Below are 26,512 nucleotides of genomic sequence, written 5' to 3'. Positions count from 1 at the left end.
AGCTGCAGTGACAAAAACTAGGTTATTTGTTTTAAAGAAAAATTGGGTTTCTAGGTTTTCAATGTTATTTCTTCTTTGACAACTTAAATTTGAGAGAGTTAAACTACTTTTTCTTCTTATTAAAAATATGCAAAGTAGGTATTCTTATATAGGAGGAAGACCTTTTAAAAAATAATAATAAAAACAATAATAAGTATATAAAAAATGTAGAAATTCCAACCTTTTTGTTTTTGAAAATTAAGTTTATAAACAATACTTTCAACCCTAACTTTTTAGGTACGTAGAAAAATCAAGCCAAAATTTAAAAATTAAATAAAGTAGCGTTTAAAAGGTTGTTTTACTTGTATATAAGAAAGTTGTAAAACATGTAAAAAAAATGGTTAGAGAGTTCCAGCAAGAGATTTAAAGAAAATTTAAATTTTTCTGCCCTAAAATAACATGTTTTTCCTCTAAATTGTTGCTGATATACTCAAATCTTACATGAAAAATTACTATAATCAATTTTAACATTAACAAACAATCAAAAATTAAATCTATTAAAGGTAATATATGGGGGGTTATAAATTGAAACTTTTACACAATGGACTAAATTGGAGGAGAAAAGAAGTTGAGTATTGAATATACAACCAAATAGAATAAAGGATAACATGGGGAAAGATATGATAAAATAGCCAAGCTATACAGCAAGTAATACATTAGAGAGAAATAATGTTCTCTTGTGGACATAACATACATGCCTGAGATTCTCTTGAAATCTAACTGACTTGGTTAACCTGTAGTTTAGAAGCTGAGGTAATGATTTACAAAAGAAAGATGTGGAGAAGGCTAAAACTACAAAGAAAAAATTACACAGCGCAAACAGACAATCAACTCAACACTGATTTGGAGCTTTTCATCTCTATTGCTTCCCTGAGTTTCCTCCCCAAAGCATATGCCAATGGAGGAGGAACAGCATTCCCAATTTGCCTGTGTTTGTGTTGAATATTACCAGCAAATTTGTAGCTATCTGGGAATCCCTGCACAAACCAATACACCCCATTGGCATCCATCTTTCTACACCTCTAAAAACAATCAATTCAACAGGCTCATAATAGTCTCAACATTTTTAACCTACAACGTTTCTTTTTACATGGATGTACATAAATTCCTTTTTGCTACATATATACACAAATTGAAAGAATTTCATTTGATGAAGAGAGAATGAAGTGAGAACTTACTTGAGATCGAGCACATTCACGGACGGTAAGTATCCTATCCTGCTCGGGGTGGAAACACATTCCGACCTTGCCCATTGGTTGAGGGTCAGTAATTGAAGTGGGGAAGTTCCCTTCCCATTCCAACCGGCCAAACAAGCCTTTCCATTGGTTGTGCCTCTTAGCTGTATTGGGCAGGCACCAGGGTATCAAGTCATGCATTTGTCCATTTGACAACCGAACCTGACGAGGAAGGAATAAGATCAAGATGGACCCAAGTATACGCACACAATCCAACTAACATCTTCTCCAAATGTGAATTGAAGTGAATACATCATAAACTACAAGTGACTCCAACATCAGAGAGAATGTACCTTCTCATCTGGAAGATCGCGCCAATCAGCACCTGGGCGTTTTGGAATTCTTTGACATCTAATAAGATTTAGTTCGTTCATTTCTTTTGATATATGATCATTCAAAACAAGAACATCTCCTCGAATCTTCTTCTGGAACCAAGATGCCGGTTCGCTCTTGTACTGCATCATCAATTAACAAATCAACAGAAAGAAAACAGAACAGACATACTTCATCAGGAAAGGCAAACAACAATCACCTCCATCGTTATCACAGAAGCCCCATTTCCAACAGCTGGTAGATCTCCAATTGTATCTCTGACAGTAATTGGACGAAACGGTGCACCTCCCGCTGTACTAGGAACAGCAGCATATCGAGTATTATCAGACAATGAAATCTTTAGCTCCGGGCTACCAAAGACATGCATTGGCTCTGGCCATTCTGGTAGAATTTCCTCAGGAGACGCTGCCCATATGAAGGCACGTTTTCTAGATTGAGAGATTCCATATGCCCCAGCCTCTAGAATACCAAATTTTACCTATAATAATTGAATAAAAAAACCATAATTCTTAAGCACATTTATCTTTTTAACACAAAAAACTGGGATACAAATTGTGCACCATACAAATATAACCAGGAGAGATGAAAAGAATTTCATGTAGTTTCAATCAAGCTATGTGAGTACAATAACAAACTTTTCCTAACAGAAATTTGAAAAAAATTTGTCATGCTTCTCACAAATTAATGCTTTCATTGAAGAAATTAAACCTTAATAATCTCAGTCAATGTGTGCACCTAACAAACTTCAAGCCAATGAACCTTAATTCTTTGATATAGAAATAACAAGTTAATTCCATTGGAATTTTGTAGTTCCTCGATTGGCTCACATAAAGATAAAGACCCTCCGTTGAAACAGAATTAAAAACAAATTGTATTATAAAAGATAAACTACAAAATGAATTAAGTTGTCATCCTTGGGCCCTCCCTCTCTTGAGCACTGTCACTATGCTAACTAAATCAACCAATACCTTCTTCCTTTCTCACTCCCAACTCTGTTCTCTGGCTAATAAGGAGCTTTTGCAAAAATAGCAAAAAAAATTATGATAATAGAGTCAACGTCACAATATTTTCTAAATTTGCAAAAATAGCAAACCTAAAAGTGATAACCCTCTGATAGCCCTTTGATAGCCTTCCAATAACCGTCTGATATCATTAATTACTTATCATAGTTGTCATATTAGCAATATGCAAAAAAGAGGTGCTATGAGCTATTTTTTTTCTAATTTCTTTTGTTATCTGATGCAATTTCTCAATTACTAATGTATCCTCTATCGATTCCCATCACATTCTAAAATGAGTAAAGAAACACTGCAGCCAATGAACTGTGTTTTATATACTGATACAAATTGGAAAACTGCATCTACCTGATACCCCATCTCAAGAAGTGAAGCTAAAGTAAGGCGAAAAGTTTGCCCTTTATTAAACGAAACAAAATTCCTCACGTTCTCCAGAAGAAAATACTTTGGACGAAAGTATTCAGCAAAGGATAAGAACGCCAAAATCATCTCACATTGGACCTTACTCCAAGTACTCTGATTAAAACGATTCATTCCAGAGAAACCCTGTATGTACAAAAATATTAGAATAAAGACAGGTTTCAATATCTCATGTTCCACTAAATGTGAAATGGAAGATGTAACCAGACCTGACAAGGAGGTCCACCATTGATGAACTCAACTTGTCCTGGACGAGGCAGATTATTGATCTCCTTGTCATCAAGTTTTTCTGCGAGTTCAATGGCTTCAGAAGTTGATATACAATCATCTGCATCACCACATGCTTTCATGACAGCCCTGCGTTAAAATCAATAGAAAACAAAGTAATCAGAACCAAAAGGAAGCATTATAAACTAAACTGCAAAAGGAAAAACAAGGCTCAGCAAGCAAACTCTCTGCAGCTCATTTGAGAACACAAGACGGTGTAGAATCAGAACTGGAAAAGGAAAATAATAAAATTCCAGTAATTAAATTATTTAAGCACAATTGTCATCCCTGCTTCACCTTAGGATCACATTGCAATTATTCACAAATGTCAATGCCTCTGGATGATTGAGACTAAATGCTTCACCCGCAGGCTCTTCATATTCAATGGCCCATTTGGTAACTGAAACGCCTATTATAACAAAAGCATATTACCCACAGTGTGAGGTTAGTCATGAAATTGAGTTTAGTTTTTAATCGAGCTAGCAATGACATAGAAAATTGAAGTTACCTGCTTGCTGCAGACCCTCAGATAAGCCACCACAGCCAGCAAATATATCCAGAGTAGCCAAACGATTTTCAAGGGGCAAATCTTTTTTGTTCTCATTTTCATCAGGTATAATTTCTCCTTCTTTACACTTTCCTTTTTTCTTTCTTTGTGCAGCATCACTAATTTGCCTTTCGGAAGGGGAACTTAGTTTCACACTAGCTGGCAACTGAAAATTTAAAAAAATAAAAATTAATTAATTAAACTAAAAAAGATATTGAACATTCAAGGAAAAGTCAAGAAAAGATCAGGTCAAAGTGAAAGCAGGACGTGATAGGGATGCCTACAAACTTCATTGAAAAGCAGTCCAATTCAAGATCCAATGTATTAGTACCAAACATAATTTGACAAATTTCTGAAATCCAGTAGAAATCACAGCGAAGTCACAGCATAAGATTATCCTACTCTTCCAGGCTTCCAGCTGAGCTGATGCCTGATTGACATGTGTTTTTTCAGCAAGCGTTGGCTATTGATGATAGTCTGCTGATTTAGAGCAGTGATCACAAGCTAATGGGTGCAACTCTTGAAACCAGTTGACGAGATTTTAGTAGAACACAAATGTTTGAGGGAGAGCATATTGAATATGAGTATCTAAGGAAGGCATCAGTCAGAATCAGTATAGACAGTACGGGCTTAGTGGGGAAAAAGTTTGATTTTTCCCTAGTGTTTTACCCAATGTTGTGCATCACTAAAGAAAAGATTTATCACCAGCCTTCGTAGTATGTCCATTGAACCCACTATGGTGAAAAAGTTGTGGCAACCATGGAGCACATGATGTAAAACTAATAGGTAGAAACTGATTTCTCTAATTCAGCTAACATAAATCAAGTACTAGCCACCTCATCAAAGAAAGCAGAACCTAGAAGAAACCAATCTTATTCATAGGTAGAAATTGTTGTCTCTTCCTTGCAGGTCAAAATCCAATGAAATTCATGTGATGTTATTTTGTTAAAATCCATACCAGAAAATAAGTACCTTTTTGATAGCTCCCTTCTCTGGATCATAGAGATGTTCGCAAAAGAAGATGTGATCAAAGATAGCAGGACAGTTTGCCACTGGGATATCCTGCTTTTTTCGTACTTCACACTTTCCTTCTATAGCAGAAACAGGCTTCATGGTTGTTTCATCACTGTAGTACAGCTGAAAAGAATTGCAAGTGCAACAAATATTAATAGCAAAGAAGAAAGTCCACAAACAGACGTCAGAAGAAGAAAACAAGCAAGATTCTATAATCCAGTAAATAAAAAAATAGAGCTCCAAATGCAAGGCAGGAGTATATTAGATTGCTTATAAAGGTATATGAAAGGCCACCAATTATTTTACAATATAGTAGGAGGAAAAAGGGAGTAGTTGCATGTGAACAAGAGAAGGGAAATGGAGAAAGAAGTGGAAACCACCTTGGTGGGGACCACGGTTAGTTACATGAGAGGGAGTTAAAAGGGAAAAAAGGAAGGGAAGAGAGGGGTGGTTTTAGTCAGTTTCTGGAAGAGGAGGGTTGTAATTTCCTGGAAAGCAGGGAACGTAGAAAGTGTTCAGTTTCTGTAGTCTGTAGCAAGCTATTTCCATTATCGTGATGTACTTTACTGTTTTGATGTTTTATGTTGAACTTGGTTTATCTTTGTATTAGTTCTGGTGTATTTTCAAGACTGTGTTAGTACTGTTTTCTGTAAAAGTTAGGCTGTTTAATAAATTAGTAGAACACACTACTTGGTGTTCTATCATTTTGGTATCAGAGAATTCGAATCTGTGAAGTTCTATATCATGGCTCAAAAGCGAACTGAGGAAAAGATGGAAACGGTAGATCAAGAAATATCCGGCATTCAAGCAGAATTACATGATCTGCCAACAATCAAGGAAAACATTTCATCTTTGGCGAAGAGTATTGAGAGGTTAGGAGTACAGACTGAGAAGCAACAACAGCAACAACAAACACTGTTGAAATATATCGAGGCAATGATCAAAGGGAAGACAACGATAGAAGAGTACTAGAAGGATCATCAAGTAAAATTGACAGTATGATTGATGCCAATGAATCGACGATGATGGGAGGAAAATTTGAGGAAAAACATACCAAGTTGGAGGGTGAAGATTCTGCAGGCGACCGAAGCAAATTTAAAAAAACTGAAATGCCAGTTTTTGTGGGAAATGATCCTGATTCTTGGTTGTTTAGGGCTGAGAGATACTTTCAGATACACAAACTGAGTGAGTCAGAAAAAATGACTGTGTCCATTATTAGTTTTGATGGAGCAACTTTGGATTGATATAGATCACATGAAGATCGTGAACCGTTTGTTAATTGGGAAGATTTAAAGAAGAGACTTATTGTTCGATTTCGATCAGGTCGTGAGGGATCAATTTGGGAAGATTTTAAAAGATCAAGCAAGAAACTACAGTAGAAAAATATCGGAATTTATTTGATAAATTAGTAGCACCATTGCCTTTTCTACAAAAGACTGTCTTAGAAGAGACATTTATGAATGGTTTAAAACCATGGATTAAGGCAGATATGGAATGCTGGGAACCTATGGGGCTTGCTCAAATGATGAAGTTAGCCCAAAAGATTGAGAACCGAGAAGTGATAAGGGGAGAATCAAGTTTCAAATGTGCAGCGGATGGAAAATTCCAGGTTTCTGCTTCTTTTAAACCTCAAATTCCTGTGATTTCTAATGATAATAAGTCAGGAGGGACCATTCCAATGCATACGATTACACTTCGAGGAGTGGCTGATGAACCTAATCGACGAGAAGGACCACTAAAACGACTTTCTCATGCTAAATTTCAGGCTAGACGTGAGAAAAGTCTCAGTTTTTGTTGTGAGGAAAGATTTTTTGTGGGCCATATGTGTAAAGTGAAAGACCATAAGGAACTTAGAGTCTTAGTTGTTGGGGCAAATGGGGAAGAACTAGTAGTTGAAGAAGAGGATTAAAAAGTGGAAACTGAGATACATGAGACTGAAGTTGTTAAACAAGAAGAACCCGTGATCAAATTATCAATAAATTCGGTGGTGGGATTAACAAACCCTGGAACTATGAAAATTAAAGGTATGATTCGAGAAAGGTCAGTAGTAGTATTGATAGATTGCGACGCGACCCATAATTTTATATTTGAAAAGTTAGTAACTCAATTGTTGTTATGGGGTTATTTTGGGTTCTGGATCTGCCGTAAAAGGGAATGGAATTTGTAAACAAGTGGAATTGCTATTGGGTGAATGGAAGGTTGTGGATAATTTTCTGCCATTAGAATTGGGGGGAGTGGATATAATTCTTGGTAAGCAATGGCTACATACATTAGGAGTAACCGAAGTAGATTGGCAAAAACTTACTTTGACATTCATACAAAATGGGAAGAAGGTTGTATTAAGGGGAGATCCAAGTCTTACAAAGGCTAGGGTGAGTTTGAAGCACATGATGAAGACATGGACAGAACTTGATCAGAGATTTCTGATTGAGTGGGATTTCTGATTAAGTGTAGATCTTTGGAAGGTGGAATGGCATTTGCAGAGTTGTATGGGATTGATGAAGTGCCTACCATTCTGATAGACCCCCAATTATACACCAGTACAATAGAAGGAAAAAGAAGAAGGTTAACCGCACGTGCTAGGAGAATAGCCTTAGTTTTAATATTGTTAGTAGATGCTCCATAATAAAATAATAGAGCATAAGTAGGAGTTTGTTATGGAGAGAGAAAGTTAGTTAGAGTATAAATAGGAGTTGGGTATGGAATATAAATAGGAGTCTGTTGGGAGGGAGAAGGGTGAAGAATTAAGGCTGCAATATTCCTTGAAAGAGAGGAAGGGCAAGAAGTTAGGGTTCTTTATATTTTCTTTTACTGCTTTGAGATTGTAATTCCGTTGCAAATATCAATAAATAGAAACACTACATCAATGTTCTATCACATTCATGAGTCTATTCCAGCTGTGTTAGCTAAGTATGAAGATGTTTTTGATTGGCCTGGAGAGTTGCCACCACAACGTACCATTGAACATCATATACACCTTAAGAAGGGGACTAATCCAGTCAATGTTCGGCCTTATAGATATGCATACCAGCAAAAGGAGATGGAAAGATTGGTTGATGAAATGATGCCATCTGGCATAATTAAATAGTACAAGTCCATATTCGAGCCCGGTCTTGTTGGTGAAAAAAAAAATGGTAGTTGACGGTTTTGTGTAGATTACCGTGCGTTGAATAGTGTGATCGTTCCAGACAAGTTTCCTATTCCAATTATAAAGGAATTGTTTGATGAACTTAATGGGGCTAATATATTTTCGAAGATTGATCTCAAGGTGGGATATCATCAAATTAGAATGTGTAAAGAGGATGTGGAGAAAACAACTTTTAGAACTCACGAGGGGCATTATGAGTTTCTTGTCATGCCTTTTGGGCTCACCAATGCACCATCAACGTTTCAAGCTTTGATGAATAGTATCTTTAAACCTTACCTATGCAGGTTTGTCTTAGTCTTTTTTTATGATATTTTAATTTATAGTAGAAGTTTGGATGAACATCTTCAACATTTAGAATGGGTGTTAGAGGTTTTGCGAGAGAATAAATTATATGCTAATATGCATAAGTGTGGGTTTGCAAAAAAGAAAGTGGAGTATCTTGGCTATATAATTTCGGGCAAGGGTGTAAAGGTTGATCCCGAGAAAATTAGATCTATCAAAGAATGGTCCATGCCCACTAATGTCCGTGAAGTTCATGGATTTCTTGGGTTGACAGGATATTATCAAAGATTTGCAATGAATTAGGAAAGTGTGGCTGCTCCTTTGACTCAATTATTAAAGAAAGGAGCTTATGAATGGACTGTTGCAGCTGATGATGCTTTTGAGAATTTAAAGATGGCTATGATGACTCCCAATCTTAGTACTGCCAGATTTTTCCTTGCCATTTGAAATAGAGACTGATGCTTCTGGATATGGGGTAGGTGCTGTCTTAATTCAAAATCATCGGCCAATTGCTTATTTTAGCCAGACATTAGCTATGAGGGATCGAGCTAAACCAATTTATGAACGAGAACTAATGGCTGTAGTTTTGGTTGTGCAACGTTGGAGACCTTATCTTTTGGGCAGGAGGTTAGTAGTGAAAAGTGATCAACGATCATTGAAGTTTTTATTGGAACAAAGGGTTATCCAACCTCAACATCAGAGGTAGATTGTGATGGAACTCGTAGCCAAATCGAACTGAGAATTCTATCTTATTGATTTAATGTAGCAGAACGTACAATCCTCTGTTTCCCTCTCTCCCAAGAAATAACAGAAAGATTCAAATACTCAAAAATAATCATATCCCTCCCTCTCCTAACAAACTTATTCACACGTGTCTCCCCCCCTTAACAAACTTATTTCCCCTCCTCCGGTATTGATATAATATTGGGGGTCTAACAGATTGCTAAGCTTCTTGGCTACAATTTTGATGTCGTGTATAAACCGGGACTAGAAAACAAAGCAGAAGATGCCTTGTCTCGTGTTCCACCTACTGCCCAACTTAATCAACTTACTGTTTCATCATTGTTGGATGTATCCATTCTTAAAACAGAGGTAGATAGAGATGAGAAGTTGAAGGAAATTGTGAACAAGCTTGAGAAGGGAGAAGATGTTGCTGGATTTACTATGCCGCATGGTGTGCTGAGGTATAAAGGGCGACTGGTCATTTCCAGAAATTCAGTCTTATTGCTTACAATTCTTCATACTTATCATGATTCAGTGTTTGGTGGGCATTCGGGTTATTTACGGACTTATAAAAGGTTGATAGGTGAGTTGTATTGGGAAGGTATGAGGCTGATGTGCAGAAATATTGTGATTAGTGTATGACATGTCAATGCAACAAAACACTAGCTTTATCTCCCGTGGGATTACTCATGCCATTGGAAATTCCAAATACCATTTGGAGTGAGATATCTATGGACTTTATTAATGGTTTACCGAAATCTGAAGGACATGAGGTAATAATGGTTGCTGTTGATAGGCTACGTATGGTCATTTTATTGCGTTGAAACATCCTTAAACTGCGAAGTCCGTGGCTGAAGCTTTTGTTAAAGAGGTAGTTAAATTACATGGCTATCCTACATCTATAGTTTCTGATCGTGACAAAGTATTTTTAAGTCATTTTTGGCAAGAGATGTTTCGACTGTCAGGTACAAAATTGAGCAAAAGTACAGCTTATAACCCACAATTTGATGAACATACAGAGGTAGTCAACAGAAGAGTGGAAACTTATTTGCTGTGTTTTTGTGGAGAGAGACCGAAGGAATGGTTGCGTTGGCTGCATTGGGCAGAATATTGGTATAATACCACGTACCAGCAGCCGATTGGTATTACTCCTTTTCAAGCAGTGCATGGTTGATTTCCTCCACCACTGATCTATTATGGAGATATGGAGACCCTTAATTCTACGTTGGATCAACAATTGCAAGATAGAGATGTTATTTTGGGAATATTGAGAAAGAATCTTCGATTGGCACAAGATCGAATGAAAAAGTATGCTGATAAGAAGCAAGGACACGTCGAGTTTCAAGAAGGTGATACGGTGTTTCTTAAACCTTGACCTTATAGACAGATTTCAGTGAGGAAGAAACAGAATGAAAATTTGTCTCCTAAACTTTTTGGGCCCTTCAAGGTGATTGCACGAATAGGACCAGTTGCCTATAAATTAGAACTACCTCCTACAGTTGCTATTCATCCAGTATTCCATGTATCTCAGCTTAAGAAGGTGGTCGGCGATCTTAAGGATGTGCATCCATTAGTTCCTTTCTTGACAGAAGATGTGGAGTGGGTGGCTATTCCTGTAACAATACTTGGTTATCAGAAACATCCATCTACAAAGGAGTGGGAGGTGCTTATTCGTTGGCAAGGACTTCCACCGCATGAAGCCACATAGGAGAATTGTAATGATTTCGCTCCACAATTTCCTCATTTCCACCTTGAGGACGTGTCTTTGGAGAGAGGGAGTAATATTAGACCACCAATTATTTTACAATATAGTAGGAGGAAAAAGGGAGCAGTTGCACGTGAACAAGAGAAGGGAAATGGAGAAAGAAGTGGAAACCACCTTGGTGGGGACCACGGTTAGTTACATGAGAGGGGGTTAAAAGGGAAAGAAGGAAGGGAAGAGGGGTGGTTTTAGTCAGTTTCTGGAAGTGGAGGGCTGTAATTTTCTGGAGAGCAGGGAATGCAAAAAGTGTTCAGTTTCTGTAGTTTGTAGCAAGTTATTTCCATTATCGTGAAGTACTTTACTGTTTTGATGTTTTATGTTGAACTTGGTTTATCTTTGTATTAGTTCTGGTGTTGTACTTTGTTTTCAAGACTGTGTTAGTACTGTTTTCTGTAAAAGTTTGGCTGTTTAATAAATTAGTAGAACACACTTTGGTGTTCTATCAATATAGTCCCATGGAAATCCAAATTTTATAATCCTAGAAAAAGTACTTACTTCTCTAATATCTGAGCAGTATGCCTTTTCTACTGAAATGTCCTCTGGTCTAAAAAATCTCCTAACTTGAACCATGGTTGACACCGGACAAGGTTGTTTTGAACCCTTGGGTGATTCAATTCCCAGCAATTGACAAACAACATAAGCATTGAGGACTACATTTCTACCCCCCTTGAATGTCTCGATGCCTCTTTCATCGGTTCCAAAATGATGAGGAGCTAAGTAAACACAATCATTAACAGAATAGTCAGTTCCCCTGTATGTAAAGCTTGTCAAAGAAGAATGCAATTTCATGGTATCCTCTCTTTGGGTTTCCTTTAGTTTACAAGAATGGCAATCTCCGGTTCCCAGCCCCATGGTCTCTTTTGGAAGACAAAAGAAAGCACCTTTTTCGGGCCAATACAAGCTTTTACAATAAAACTCCATAGGCAGTCCTCTATGTTTCCTCTCCTCTGCTCTTTCCTCCTCAGCCTTATCCTTCTTGGCATTAGCCTTGCGGTGCTGATATCCCCAAGGCCTCATGCAACTCTCTACAACCACTGCTTCTCTGATTTCGTTCAACTCAAATTCCAGACAATCATTGGTAAGAAAAACCTCTCGCTCCTTGGCAGCATTGCCTAAAACAGTCTCCAATCCTCTAACTAGCAGCCTACCGTGAACCATTTTTCTTCCATTGGATTTTTCATACATGTACTCCACAAGATATATGGCAGGCAAGTCATGTACATTATCTGTTTCTACAGACACAAAACCACCCACAGCAACCAAATCTCCATGGACAATGGCTTGTTTGTAAAGAGGATAGCCTTCACTTGTTTTGCCTACCATTTTACCATCCCATTTATTATTTCCCTCAGAAAGCTTTGCCTTCGCAGGCTTTACAACAGGCTTTGATTCTTTAGTTTTCAAATCCACTTGACCATCTTCCTCTTCAACCTCTTCTGATTCTTCGTCTTCAACCTCCTCCTCTTCTTCTGGTTCATCTTCTTTTGTTTCATTATTATCCGCCGCTTTCAAGTCTTCTGGCGAATAATTTGAGTAAAATTCTCCCCAAATCCTGTTTATCAATCTAGTTGTAGTAGCAGGCATAGCCTTTCTTGAAGTTACAGGTTTCATTGAGGCTCTTGGATTCATATTTGCCTCCTGCTTTAGAACAGCCTTCTTCCTTACCAACCACTTGGTATGATGCCTTTCCTCCATTTTATCACTAAGCCCAGTTATAAAGGCACACTTCCGGATCATATCATCTGGATATTCAGAAAAGGTTTGCAGTATTATCTGTCCATGTACCACCACATATCTCTCAACAACCGACGGGATGGAAGAGATATAAGCAGGATTGTTCTTATCAAATTCAGAAATTTTTTTAATAATAACTGCAAAAGAAAGTTTTGAGGCACGACTCTGCTCCTTCAGTAACATAATAATGCATATTGCAAGCCTCGCAGTTTTTAGTACTGTTTGATACCATGGAGCATACTGCTTGGATGGCTTTCCCAACCGGTACCTAAAAGAACAATTAGAAAACAAGAGAAATTACAATTGAATGGAACTTATGTACGAAGAGATAACGACAAACAGTATTAGCAGTAATTTTCATGCTTTGCAAATAGTACAGAATTATACTACTTACTATTCCACCATGCATATTATCATAAAGAAAGAAAGAAAGCTTCTCTTAAGAAAGTCATTTTCTTTTTCTTTAAATTAAATATGAAAAGTATAAAATCTCTTGAGAACTTTTCTATGTTGGAAAAACAAATGTCGATCATTGTTTATTTTAGTTGTGCCATGTCGAACCACTGCCTTAAAAACAAAATTCGGCGCGACCTTGGTGCTAAATCGCATATGCCGGTTCCTCTCCAAAGTTAACACAACTTCCTACTCAAGCATGCACTCACCAAAGTAGGAATAGAATCAAAGAAAAAATTGCTTAGAGAGAAATTAGGGTTTTTACAAAAAGAACTCAACCCTCTAAAAAAAATTCCTTTTAAAAAATATATATATATAATAAGAATAATGGTTTTAGAATTAATAAAATATATTAAACAATAATAATTATTAACTTCCAACTCAAACATTATAAATGAGTATGATGATAATCATTCCCAACAATCCCCCATGAATGACTACCATTGCATTCTAGTTAAAATAGTAATGAAGAATTTTCTTTGAGCAAAGAAAGTAGTATAAACTTAAACATGAATATCTTGCAATTTGAATTATGCGTAGTGAGGTAGGGCAAGAATCCAATTATCAAAAGTAAGTTACCTTTTGAACTTTTGATAACAACTGTTGAGACCCCCACAACACGTTTTACTTCTTAAATTTTCATTGATTCCACAATAAAGTCTATCACAATAGACCACTCAACATTGTGCTATTTAAGGCCATACACATAGAACCTCAGGTCAACGTGAAAGCTCTAGAAAAAAATCCTTAAACTTTTTCATAGAAGGCAACCACACCTTCACAATCACGTTTATTGCTTCATCAAGTCTATCACAATAGACCACTCAAAACTGAACTATGAAGACTTCACATCTAGACCAAATCAAGACCAACTTCATCAAGTCTGTCAAAGACAAACCACTCAAAACTAAGCTATGAAGATTTTACAATTATTCATCAAGTTCATACCAGGACCACCCAAAAAAGGGCTATGGAATTTTCAAAGGTTTTAATTTCATCCCTCAAATCCATTTAAGGATTACTCACATGTGGTTAGGAACCAGCAAGTCTACCACAATAGACCACCCAAAAAAGGGCTATAGACCATCAAGTCTATCGAAATAGACCACCTAACAGAGCTATGAACCATCAAGGCTTTCGCAACAGACCACCCAAATAAAGGCTACGAATCATCAAATGTTTAAGTCTCATACTTGTTGAAAATCCTAGAATTACTCTCCTTAGGCCTTAATCGACAAAGTTCCTCGGTCCTCACATACTTCAAGAAGATAATTCTTTCATTCAACTATCATCTCACAACTCCATGTTTCAAGCAAATATGCCTTCTTTTGCCATAACATACTATTCTTGGCAATATCTATAACAATGTATGAATCTCAATAAAGATACATTAGTATAGAAGCCCCCCACAATGGTACATCTCTCAATCTAATAAGCCTTCAAGGATAGTAAGGATGATGCTACCAGCTTGCAGGAGATGTCGGAGATTCGAATTCCAAATCCTGGTCCAATTCTTAGGCATGGGGCGTTACACAACATATACAACATGTCTTGTACAATTTATCAAAAACGTAATACTTTCTATAATTTTTGCATATTAAGATTGAGAAACACTATCTCATTTATTTTTCTTAAGGCTCATACTAGCATCATAAGATGTTTTTACAAGAACATCATTAAAATATCAAATCTCTTTAATAGTATAAAATGTGTGATTGACATAAATCAAAACGTTTTCAATAATACTAAGTGCATCACATTAGTCTCAGACAAATCTTTCACTTCAAAATGTGATAACTTTATAGCATTATTAACATTTATGTTTGTATCTATATAATCACACATTAAATACCAAACAACTTTTAGTAAACACATTTATCAACAATTCACTACTCAAGACATTAAAGAGTTAAAAATTTTCCTCATCAAATTTTCAAGAAATAGTTAAAGACCAAATTTGACTATTTCAAGTTACCATTGAGGAATCTCATCTTTACATACTCTTGATGTATTAGAAGACCACATACAGCTACAAAAGTTTTTAAAACTCTATAGTGGTTAATTTAGTCATACGAAAACAAGAATCAAAACATTCTAAATTCCATGTTTGATTCAAAATATTTTCCATAGATCTAAAGTTGCACCGATGTAACTTATGATCAATTTCCTTATCTAATGTAGGAGTTTGGTCGCATTCTCAACGATCCTCCCCTCAAACAAAGTTCCAATTGAATCTCCCCTAAAATAGACATTCATCCATTTAACTTTTATCTTGGCTAAGTACTCCTCTCTAATGCATTCTGCTTAACCAATAAAGCACAACCATGGATAATACCATGACTATTTTTAAGGTTCTACTACACCTTTGTTCAACCTGAAGGTTATATCAACAAGGCTAATCTAGAGACACAACTCTTTATACCACTTATCAGGGACTACTTGGGTATAAGCCCTCGTCTTATAAACTATCACATATTTTATAGTTTAGACATTATCTTGAACTTCCATAAGGTCCTATGAATTTTCGCTTTTAGTTCTATGTACGAATCATGTCATAAATTATTTCCATCCGTGAGCATAAACTAATTCAAATTTATCACGATAGCACTCATTACTATAACAAAAATTTGTTAGACTATATAAAATATTATAGTATATTATCCTCAAATATAGCATAAAAATGCTAAATTCTTAGACCATACATAAAAATTAAATTTGTGGAATAAACCACAAATCAAATTAGGATTGTCTATATTTGAACTATTTATGTAATAAAGCCAACAAAACCATTTTGTCAATCATGTAAATTGGTAAGATTTAAATGGTTCAAGTACTTCAAACAATTAGGTTTATCTTGTAGTTAAATGTCAATGAGTTAAGATGTTTAGGGGTAGAGTTAAATATATTTTCCACACGAATCAAGATAAAACCTAACATTAGGTCAATCATTGTTCTAACATTCCACAAGAAACAATCAGATGTAACGAAATGATATAATGAAAAGCAAGATCCAAAATTATATTCCATTAAATTCATCACCATTTTAAACATGAATGATAAACAACAAGAATAGATTGATAAGCACATCCTAATTCCACAAGATTCATTGCAATGCAGTCAAATGACATAAACAAATTAGTTTAGTTTCAATATTGATAGATGAATCTAACTTACCTCAATTCTACAATGGAGATACAATTCCAATACCTCCGATCATCAATCCCAATAAAGATGAAATTTGAAGAATGCGTACCTTATTTCAATGAAAGCTGCCAATTCATCATCAAGTAAATAACAAAATCTCATAGTCTCCATTCTATTATTCACATCCATCTTGGAAATTACCGACAAAAATTAGTTGTCCAAACCATTGTTCATTCTTCATCTCCATTCGTGGGATCCAATAGGCTAAGACTTGAGAGTAATAGTAGATAACGCAACCAAAATTATCTCTTGAACCAAGAGAAATGCCAATTCTCATAAGTTGATAATGGAAGTCCTTTGTGGACATAATAAGCCAAAGCAATAGTGTAACCCATGACCTCTAGCTCAAAGGACACTAAGTTCTCTAACACTCTAATGGTTCAAGATCTTCATTATCTAAGGAAGTTTGACAGTGGTTGAGGCGACAACAATGCAATAGTCGAGGAGCTTAGAGATGAGGGGAAGCAAGCAATCTTTCTCTGGGAACATGCCGTGGCTTAGAGATCCAAAAACACAACTGAAATTCATTCCAAAAAACTCCATCCCCATCCGCATTCTTCTGATTTCAACGTTGGCGAAAGGAAGATGATGATCAGTACAGGATCCTTTGCTCAAACAAGGACTTTCTCGCCGACCTAACCCAATGCAGTACTTGTTGGTACCCAAATTTTACAATTGTGAAATTTTGGGAATTTCTTCACGGATGATTTTCCAGATTTGATCAACATTTAAAAATAATTTTTTGCTTTCAAATTGTTGGAAAAACAAATGTTGATCATTGTTTATTTTAGTTGTGTCATGTCAAACCACTGTCGTGAAAGCAAAATTCGGCGCAACCTCGATGTAAATCGCATATGCCAATTGCTCCCTAAGGTTAACACAACTTCCTACTCAAGCATGCACTCACCGGAGTAAGAATAGAATCAAAGGAAGTATTGCTCAAAGAGAAATTAACATTTTTACAAGAACTCAGCCCTCTAAAAAAATTTCCTTCTAATATATATATATATAATAAGAATAATGGTTTTAGAATTAATTAAGTATATTAAACAATAATAATTATTAATTTCCAACTCAAACATTATAAATAAGTACGATTACGTTCATCAATCTAATGTCATTATGAAGGTTAAATAGTCATATTACCAGGCCATGTCAGTGCGAATTGATATGAACACCATTGAAGATCCGAACTCAATCATCCACTCCTTTATAGCACTCAAATAAATTGGGATCCCATCTGTGTTCTGCATTTGAGACGAACATGACTGACTGGTATCAGCATCAAGACAGAAACCACTTCCATCATCAGCAGTCATGATCCCCGACCCATATATTGTCACATCAATGTCATCACAAGGTTTCATTGGAAGAAGTTCTAAGGAAATAAGCCGAGAATCAGAGTTGTAAAGGGACCAGTTATGAAGCATGCTTCGAGGAAGGTCATCAGGATCACATACATCCATATCCCCATCAAAGATAACATATTCATCCATTTCATCTTTAGTAGTTTTGTAAAAGGCAGGCAGAGGATAGTCATTTGCAATTTCATCCTCATTGATTTTGATGTAGAACTTGTTTGATGAAGTCGTAGAACGCTGAGTTTTTCTTTGCTTTGCAGATCGCCAATACTCCTCTTCTTGGAGCAACTTAGCCAATTTCAAATCCTCATCTTCCTCATCTCCAGATCCAAGTATATTGGGAGGATTGAGTTGCTCTCCATCTTTAATCTTCAAACCAAGATTTGTGAACCCATCAAATATGCCTGCATTCGGTAGCAAGTTCCCTTGTTTTCTGCTTTCATCCCTTAGGGCACAAAGCACAGGCAAGTCTGTGAAAACTTGGTCATTTTTCTTGGATGTATCATCTAAACCAATAAGTTGATTATATATAAACTCCCCCTGCAAAATGATAAAATCTTTGACAGACATCCCAGCAGGAAAATTTCTACTACTGTTCAAGGAGCGTACTACTCCACCAAGCAATTCCTCCAATGTCAAATCTGGATACCCACCAGAACTCCTTGCCAATTTCTTGTAGACCTCCACACAGGCATTGGCTTTTTCATAGAAGATATTATATAGCTTTTTGTATCCAGCTGCAGGCCTAACACAATCATAATCAGCAACATCGGTGGAGATCCATATAGTTGGTGAGCCATCTTCATAACCAGATATTGTCCAAGACTCAATCCGTCCAAATCCTTCACACCTAACACCCTTATTCTTCTCTTTATCCGAGATGTCTTCAAAAGGCAAGATAACACCTGAAATGAACAAATCGTTTACTTCTAACATTTCAACAGCCTGTGGCTTTCCATCCTCGTCATGAAATGTAAATTCAGTTAGTCTCCTATTTGGCCGAGAATCATCCTGCCCCAACGTCGTCAACCCGACCGCAGCTATCTCATCTTCCACTGTCACCTCCCTTTTGCATTCAATCACAGAAGATTTCTCTGGTAATTGAATAGTTTTGACCTTGAAATCTGAGCAGGAGGCAGCACGCTTTGGCATTTTCCTGACACCAACAACCTGTTCACCATTTTCCAACCTATTTCTCTTTTGCTTTGGTTTGACTGCTTTAACATTTTTTGTGTCCGACTTTTCTAGATCGTTCGATGTAGCCATTAATTGGCTCCTAGTCTTCTTCGCCATACCTGTAACACAAAATCCATTTAGCTCTATGACAAAAATGGGTAAAATCAGAAACAGCAAAAACACTGCAACGGACATCACGCAGATTAGAGAGAAATGTCAAACAATCAAGCACAAACGTGGGCAACCAGTATAAAGCCATCATGAAGCAGAAATGGAAATCACAAGATGCATATTAAAAAAAATCTATAAGTTCCACCTCTAGGAAGACGAACTGTATATGAACTATCATTCTTGAGTAGATCAAGTGAACAACAAATCAGATAAGAAAAATGAAAAATAAGTTTGGTATGTGTGCTTCAGAGACAGGAAAAGCACCTACTTTGCCATGTTTAAACTAAAAATTAATTCCAAAGCCAAAAAATGTGAAACAGAAAAAGTAAAACAGAATCTACAAGCCGATCCTTCTCCATGCATGTGGTCTTTGCTCCAACAAAAGGAGCAGAAGCACTGAAATATCGTTCAAACTGATAGAAAATCGATATTGTTTTCAAAAATTCCAAAGAACACCGATGCAAACCCATCAGTACATTAGATCATCGTAACCCAAATTTCAAAAAACATCAACGCAGTTCCAATCGATTCAATCTCATAAAACCAGAAACAAAAACCAACAAGGCAACTCCTAAGAAAACCCAAGCAGACAAAAGCCGCTACAAGTAAAAAAAAACGGAACAATCAAGAAAAATCAGTAAGTGGGTAATAAAATTTTAATGTCCTGATCACCTTGGGGGGGCAGGATTTGCGAGGCCGGAGATTGGCCTGAGCCAGCGAGTGAGCCATAAACTTCACGCTACGAGAACAGAAGGGAACAAGAGCAAAAGAGACCCGACGAGAAGCAGAGGAAGAAGGGCGACAAAATGGGTTAATTTCATGAGAAGAAAGAAAGGAATAGGAGGAAGAAGCAAAGGTGGTGCCCAAGGATCCAACAATGGCGGCCATTTTTAGAGGATCTACTTATTTATAGTGAGCCGTCAGCAAAGATAGTTGATTTGCTAAAGTCAATAGTAGAAAACAACTTGAAAAAGGAAAACCCACGAAAACTCAGAAGCCAAAATACCAATCATCAGCTTCAGTGTATCAAACAAATAGTGGAGTTAATTGAAAGAAGAAGAAAACCCCACCACAATGCAGAACAATAGGCAGTTAAAGAAGCTAAAAAAAAACTAGTAACAAAATATTCAGCTCACAGGTTGCGGAAAAGAAACAAACCCAACAAAATTGATTGCCAGAATCACGTGATTTTAGGGGGAAAATAGATAATGCAAAATTGATGGATAAAAAAAAAGCATGAAGAAGTGAAATGGACTGACCTGGAGAATGCAGAGCTGTGAAGAAGGAAGAAAGAAAGAGGAGAATGGGATTTTGTGAGAGAGATGATCGGAAAGAAAAGAAAGAGAAAAAGAAAGAGAAAGAGGGGAAGGAAGAAGAAGGCGGGATAGTGAAAATGGGGAATGGATTTGGCATAAATTTCGAAACAAAATTTCATTACAAAAAAGGAAAATGAGTAGCTTCCCGCGTTTGCACTTGGCGGGTACTCACTACTCAACACTTAGTAGCTGCACTCTCTTTCTTCCCAATTTCTACACACAAACATATGCATTTTTTGACTTCGCCTCAACTTTAATCACTTTGGATTCTACCTCGCTTCCTCCTCTAATGCAATTAGTTAACCCTAATGGTGGCAATGGGTATATGATAATTTTCAAAAGTAGCCCTAACATCTTTTTATTATTCATTACAATACTTTTTTTCCCATATCACCCACATTTACTTTTAAAATATTGCTTTGTTATCTTATCGATTGTTTTTTACTTTCTCGATGAAATTTCAAGTAGAATTAATGTCGAGATTCTACCCACTTTTCAAATATTATGTAACCTTATAGAGAATCTACACTTAGATTCTACATAGTTAAATTTTTTTACTGAAATATATATTTTCTAATACCTTTACTTAATTTGTCACAAAAAAAAATATTATTTCTTTTAAAAATTTCACTATGACAGTGGACTCATTCATTTAAATTAAAATCATAATTGGTAAATTGAAATTTTAAAATTTTATATAATTATGAAAACATAAATTAGACAAAATATTTGAAAATTTATGTAAAAAACCTTATAGGATTAGGTAGAGACTGTTTTTTTCTTTGAAATTTTGGAGAGATTAAATGATTGGAAATTTTATGTAAAAATTGGTATAAAATCTGGAAAGATCATATATTTAGAAATTTTGGTAGAATATTGATGTTAGCATTCGTATATATTTCAGTTAGACTATTGTAATAGTTTTTAAAAAATGCTAGTTTTGAAAAATGGAAGTTTGAAGTGGCTATTACTGACAATTTCTCCCATATCCACCAAGATAATAAATAACTATTTTAGAATAACGTTTTAAAAAAAATACAAATTTAGAGATTAAAAGTTAATTGTCGAAAGATGAAAAAGAAATTCACATGTGTTCTAAAAAAATTTCAAACGGGGAAAAATGAAATTTCCTCCAAAAAATTTGAGGTAAAGTTTCAATCAATCAAAATTTTCTGGACAGTTAAGGCTAAGTACATGTGTCAATTAACCATAATGTACATGTGTCAATTAACCATAATTAAATGGTTATTAAGAAGACGCCATGCAGCATTAAAGTAAAGAATATTCATAATTTAGCTAAACACCTAGGGTTTTTTTGTGGATGAAGATGAATAGTGAACTTGAAGTACGCTTAACAAGATGGTTTTATTTAATAATGTTATTACTAATATTAATAATTATTATTATTGTTGTTGTTGAGCATGACATTTCGACCAATTGAATTATGCCACGTCATCACAACAAAATTGTAATAGTCATAATTTAATTGGGTATAGATAATCAAGTTTTCTCATATCCAACCAATTCAACCCCCGGTGTAAAAAAAAACTAGGCTAAAGAAACAATGGGCCCAAGCCCCCCAAGCAAATAGGTTCAGGCCCAAGCCCAGTTCAACAGGAAAATGGGTTCGAGACCAAGCCCACAAAGCAAATGGATCCAAGTCCAAGCTCAACAAGCAAATGGATCCAAGCCTAAACTCACCAAGCAAATGGACCCAAGCCCACCTAAAGCCCATGAAATTTTTCTATAAATAGCTCTTGCCATTCATTTAGGGTTCCTTGGATTGAAGGAATAATTGAAACTCTGAAGAATTGAAGATTCAAACTTCTACAAGCTCTCAAGACATGCAAGTCTGTATCAACCTCGAGATTAACATCTTCTGAAAGACTGAAGACTTGAAGATTAAACTTTTCTTGGATTCTAGAAGATCGAAGTTCAGATCGACTTGCAACTACAACATCTTGTAGACCGAAGACTAAGAAGTTCTAAAGTTTTTATCTTATATTCGAGAGAAAGCATCAAAGGAGTAAATATTAGAGAATGTATTCACAATATTAATCAATATACAACTTCAATTCCACGAATTATGTTTCTTCTAAAATCTCGTGTGAACAGTTTGGCACGCTTAGTGGGATAATCTCTACCTTTCATCTTTCTCTTTTGAAGAACACTTCTAAAGAAATCATGACATCTCAAGGAAACACTTTCAAAGCTCTAGGCGACATCAACAAGCGACCAAATACTCGTAGTCACTCAAGGGAATTTCATTCATATGAGGATATGCCACCTTTTGAGGTCGCAAAGAATATTTGGGAACAAATCTCCAGTCCACCAAAATGTGGAATTGTAATTAAAGAAAATATTGTGATTGAGGAACACAACTCATCTTCTGAACGCCCAAATGAGGAGGTACCTCATCCAAATATAATGTAAGTTATGGTGACTCGCGTGGATACAAGCAAAAATAGAATGACAGAGCTTGAAAAGAAGGTCAACATGCTCATGAAGGTGCTTGAAGAAAGGGACTACGAGATTGAATCTTTAAAGAATCACATCAAGAGTCGTGACGCTACTGAATCAAGTCAAACACATACCGTCAAAATACTAACAAAGGAAAGACAATTATGCAAGAAAGTCATCCACAAAATTCGACTTCAATTGCATCGCTGTCTGTTTAGCAGTTGCAGAAAATGATTGGAAACTCCATCAAAACTCAATATGGTAGACATGCTCAAACTTTCTCTTTGTATTGCAAGCCGTATACGAAGAGGATAGATAACCTGAGAATGTCGATGGGTACCAGCGATCCAAGTTCCAACAATTTGATGGAAATGGCAACCCAAAACAACACGTTGCTCATTTCATCAAAACATGTAAAATTGCTGGTATGCGGGGAGATTTGTTGGTCAAACAATTCGTCCGAACTCTCAAAGGAAACACCTTTGACTGATACACAAACCTGGAGCCTGAATCCATCGACAGTTGGGAGCAATTTGAGAAGGACTTTCTCAACCGTTTCTATAACACTCATTGTATTATCAGCATGATAGAGCTAATTGCCACCAAGCAGCGAAAGGGTGAGCCAGTCGTTGATTATATTAACCGTTGGAGAGCATTAAGCCTTGACTACAAAGATAGATTAACTGAACTGTCAGCAATAGAGATGTGTACTCAAGGACTGCATTGGGGACTCTTGTACATCTTGCAAAGAATAAAACCTCGCACCTTTGAAAAGTTAGCAACTAGAGCTCATGGTATGGAGCTAAGTATTGCTAATAGAGCGACCAATGATTTATTAGTTCTAGAAATTAGAAAAGAGAAGAAAGAAGTGAAGAGCACCCATAAGGTATCGAAAGGTGCTGCCAAGGAGGCTATGGTCGTTAGCACGACCTCTTTGAAGTTTGTCTCCAAAGAAAAGAAATTTGAGAAATGCCAAGAAAAAGACGGAAAAAAACGTCCGACGTTGAAAGAAAGACAAAAAAAAAGTTTATCATTTTCCAGACTCTAACTTACCTGATATGTTGGAGCAACTATTGGAAAAACAACTCATGCAACTTCCTGAATGAAACGACCCGCGAAAATTGGAAGGATAAAATATCCCAATTACTGCAAATATCATCGGGTCATCAGCCATCCAGTGGATAAATGTTTTGTGTTGAAGGAGTTGATTATGAAATTAGCTCTAAACAAAAAGATTGAACTAGATCTCGATGATGTGGCACAAACAAATCATGTGTCACAGTAACAATTCATGTGGGTGGTCGATTACCTGCCACAAGGAATTTAATCCAATTTGAATCTTGGAGCCTATCTTTATATATTTTTCACCGGAGGCCTTACAAAATGATGACCTCCAAACTGTTGGCCAAACTGTTGGCTCCAAAGAAGAAGAAAAGCAGGTAGAGGATGCTGAATGAGGGATGGACGCTAGTAACACGTCGAAAGAAGCGCAAACAAAATTATGCTAAAAAAGAATCTCGCTCATATCGAGAGTATACAAAAAAGTGTAAGTCTCAGAGAAGAAAAACAAGAAAGAATGCGAGAAAGTTTCAACCAATCACTGAAGAAAGTGAGGAGCTTCCTCGACCACGACAACCAATAACTATGAATAATTTCTTCTCTGAAAACTTTCCAATTGAAATAGCTTTATGTCATGCTGTCAGTACGACTGAGGACGATGCTTCTCCCTCATATCATGTGGAAGCAGCATTAAGTCAGAGAAATTTTCTTCTTTTGGCATAAATGATATTCTATCACTTCCGAGAGAAATAAAGGACACCATTATCGAGATGTAAAAAGATGATGACATCTCAACTATTTCTGCATCACAAACAAAGGCGTGTGATTCCTATTGTCCGTCGATAATATTTAGTGATGAGGACTTGTTACTTGGGTCAAAGCTTCACAACCGAGCCTTATTCGTGTCTGGATATGTTCGAGAGCAAATGCTCAATCGAATTCTCATCGATAATGGTTATGTCATCAACATTTTGCCAAAATCAACCATGAATCAATTGGGTATCTCAATTGAGGAGTTATCAAGCAGTAAATTGGTGATTCATGGCTTTAATCAAGGAGTACAATGGGCGATAGACACAATTCTTTTGGAAATCGTCATAGGGGATTTGCAGGCAAGCGCAATATTTAATGTGATCGATCGAGGATCACTTATAAGATGTTGTTAGGGCATCCATGGATACATAAAAATAGAGTCATAACCTCCACACTCCATCAATGTTTTAAATTTTCCAAACAGGGAATTAGGAAGGCTAATGCTGACACTAAGTCATTCTCAAAAGCTGAGTTGCACTTTGTTGATGCAAAATTTTACACAAAAGTTGATAATGTAAGTGAAGTCATATCATCCAAAGTTCATGTTACCAAATACACTTATAAGCTCGAGCAAATAAAGATCACAACAAAGAAGTCAAATGAAGGGGATGCGGTCAATAGTCAAAAGAATGACGAGTCAACAATCCAGGCTAAGTTTGAGGTGCCAGAGAGTGAAAATATGGAAATCCCACAAGAAAAAGCAACAAAATCCCATGTTTTACGCTATGTTCCTTTATCTCGACGTAAAAAGGGAGAATCATCGTTCACAGAATGTTAAAAAAACTTAACGATCGAAAGCATCAAAATATTAAACGAAAGCTTCACCACACCCCTTACCGAGATAGACAAAGGAGAAACAAAAAGATTTGAGAAAAAGGGTGTAGAGGCATTCCTTCCAGAAAAACGAACAATTGATGGGTTTGACCCAAAAGCATATAAGTTGATGGCAAAAGCGGGTTATGACTTTACAACTTGCACTGAGCTTAAAAGCGTGAAAATATTCGATGGAAGACCTGGACTTTCCCATACACAAAAGAAGCTTCAAAAGCAAGAATATTCTATACCTAATTCGAGAGCTGGAGTTGGATATAAGTCTTCCGAACTGATTCAAATATTAGGTAAAGGAAAAATAAAAGTTGCAGACACATACCATATTACTATTGAAGAAAGCAAAGATTCCGAAGAGGGCAAAAAAGTCAAAGTCAAAGGAGTTATGTTTTTTACCGCATCACTTCTCCTTTGTAAGTCCTTCATTGTTCCAGACATTGAATACACCAACAGTGGAAGATAAAAGTCAAGGTTCAACTTCTGGTTTCACTCGTTTATCTGCCTTCAGAGCTTAAATGCAAGTTCAAAGAAAGTACAATCTGCAAGCCCAACTCCGAACACAAGAGAATTTGTCTTCAAAAGGTTAAGCTTGCCACTAAGAATAGGCAAAAGAAACCTTTTGTAGCTGTCTCAAGCAAACATGGTTTAGCAACGATGGACGAGGAAATTCGCAGTACAGTTCCATCCAGAATGAAGAGAAAAATGTTGATCTCAATAAATAAGAAGATTCATTAAAAGTAAAACGACACAATGTTGTTTTTACTCAACCTAAAAATAATGAGCCAGAAGATGAAGTAGATGTGGTAAGTTGTGGCCATGTTATGATAGATGAGGCATCCAACTATGAGACGTTTGAAGAAGATGCCGAAGTCGCTCCATTATCACTTGAGGATGGGGGTCAATCAACGATTGATGAGTTAAAGGAAGTCAATCTTGGTACGATAAAAGATCCTCGTCCAACCTTCATAAGCGCTCAACTTTCTGATGGTAACGAAAACAAGTATGTGAGCTTAGTAAAATCCTACAAAGATGTCTTCACATGGTCATATAAGAAAATACCTGGACTCGATCCAAAGTTGGTCATTCATCATTTAACAATCAAACTAGAGCATCGACCCGTCCAACAAGCCTAACGACGATTTCAATCAAAA

General features: G+C 36.3%; 1 protein-coding gene across 2 annotated transcripts; it reads right to left on the bottom strand.

The window, feature by feature from the left end:
• Positions 1 to 562: 562 nt before the first annotated feature.
• Positions 563 to 20,391, bottom strand: LOC101206078 (DNA (cytosine-5)-methyltransferase 1B). 2 transcript variants are annotated; one of them, XM_011656145.2, is made up of 13 exons: positions 20,145 to 20,253; positions 19,558 to 19,624; positions 17,324 to 18,833; positions 11,282 to 12,788; positions 4,830 to 4,994; positions 3,819 to 4,023; positions 3,608 to 3,719; positions 3,253 to 3,400; positions 2,972 to 3,169; positions 1,807 to 2,085; positions 1,568 to 1,729; positions 1,218 to 1,436; positions 563 to 1,016 (listed from the first exon to the last, which is right to left on the bottom strand). In XM_011656145.2, exons 3-13 carry the CDS (start codon positions 18,829 to 18,831, stop codon positions 867 to 869), a joined length of 4,653 nt encoding a protein of 1,550 aa, XP_011654447.1. In that variant the 5' UTR covers positions 18,832 to 18,833; positions 19,558 to 19,624; positions 20,145 to 20,253; the 3' UTR covers positions 563 to 866. The 2 variants fall into 2 exon arrangements, with proteins under 2 accessions (XP_011654447.1, XP_011654446.1); XM_011656144.2 differs by lacking the exon at positions 19,558 to 19,624 and having other exon boundaries at positions 20,145 to 20,391.
• Positions 20,392 to 26,512: the final 6,121 nt, after the last annotated feature.

This window comes from Cucumis sativus, chromosome 5 (genome assembly GCF_000004075.3).
Source record: "Cucumis sativus cultivar 9930 chromosome 5, Cucumber_9930_V3, whole genome shotgun sequence".
Taxonomy (NCBI): domain Eukaryota; kingdom Viridiplantae; phylum Streptophyta; class Magnoliopsida; order Cucurbitales; family Cucurbitaceae; genus Cucumis; species Cucumis sativus.
Note: the sequence above shows the minus strand (reverse complement) of the source record. Positions and strands in the feature narration are given on the sequence as shown.

Bases quoted from the DNA above. Each gene is read 5' to 3' on its own strand.
- LOC101206078 (XM_011656144.2), bottom strand. From the start codon at position 20,298: ATGCCAAATCCATTCCCCATTTTCACTATCCCGCCTTCTTCTTCCTTC. The intron at 12,789-17,323 runs GTAATATGACTA...TTGTTCTTTTAG, and splicing joins ATTCGCACTGACATGGCCTG to GTACCGGTTGGGAAAGCCAT. The intron at 3,401-3,607 runs GTGAAGCAGGGA...ATTTTAACGCAG, and splicing joins AATTGCAATGTGATCCTAAG to GGCTGTCATGAAAGCATGTG.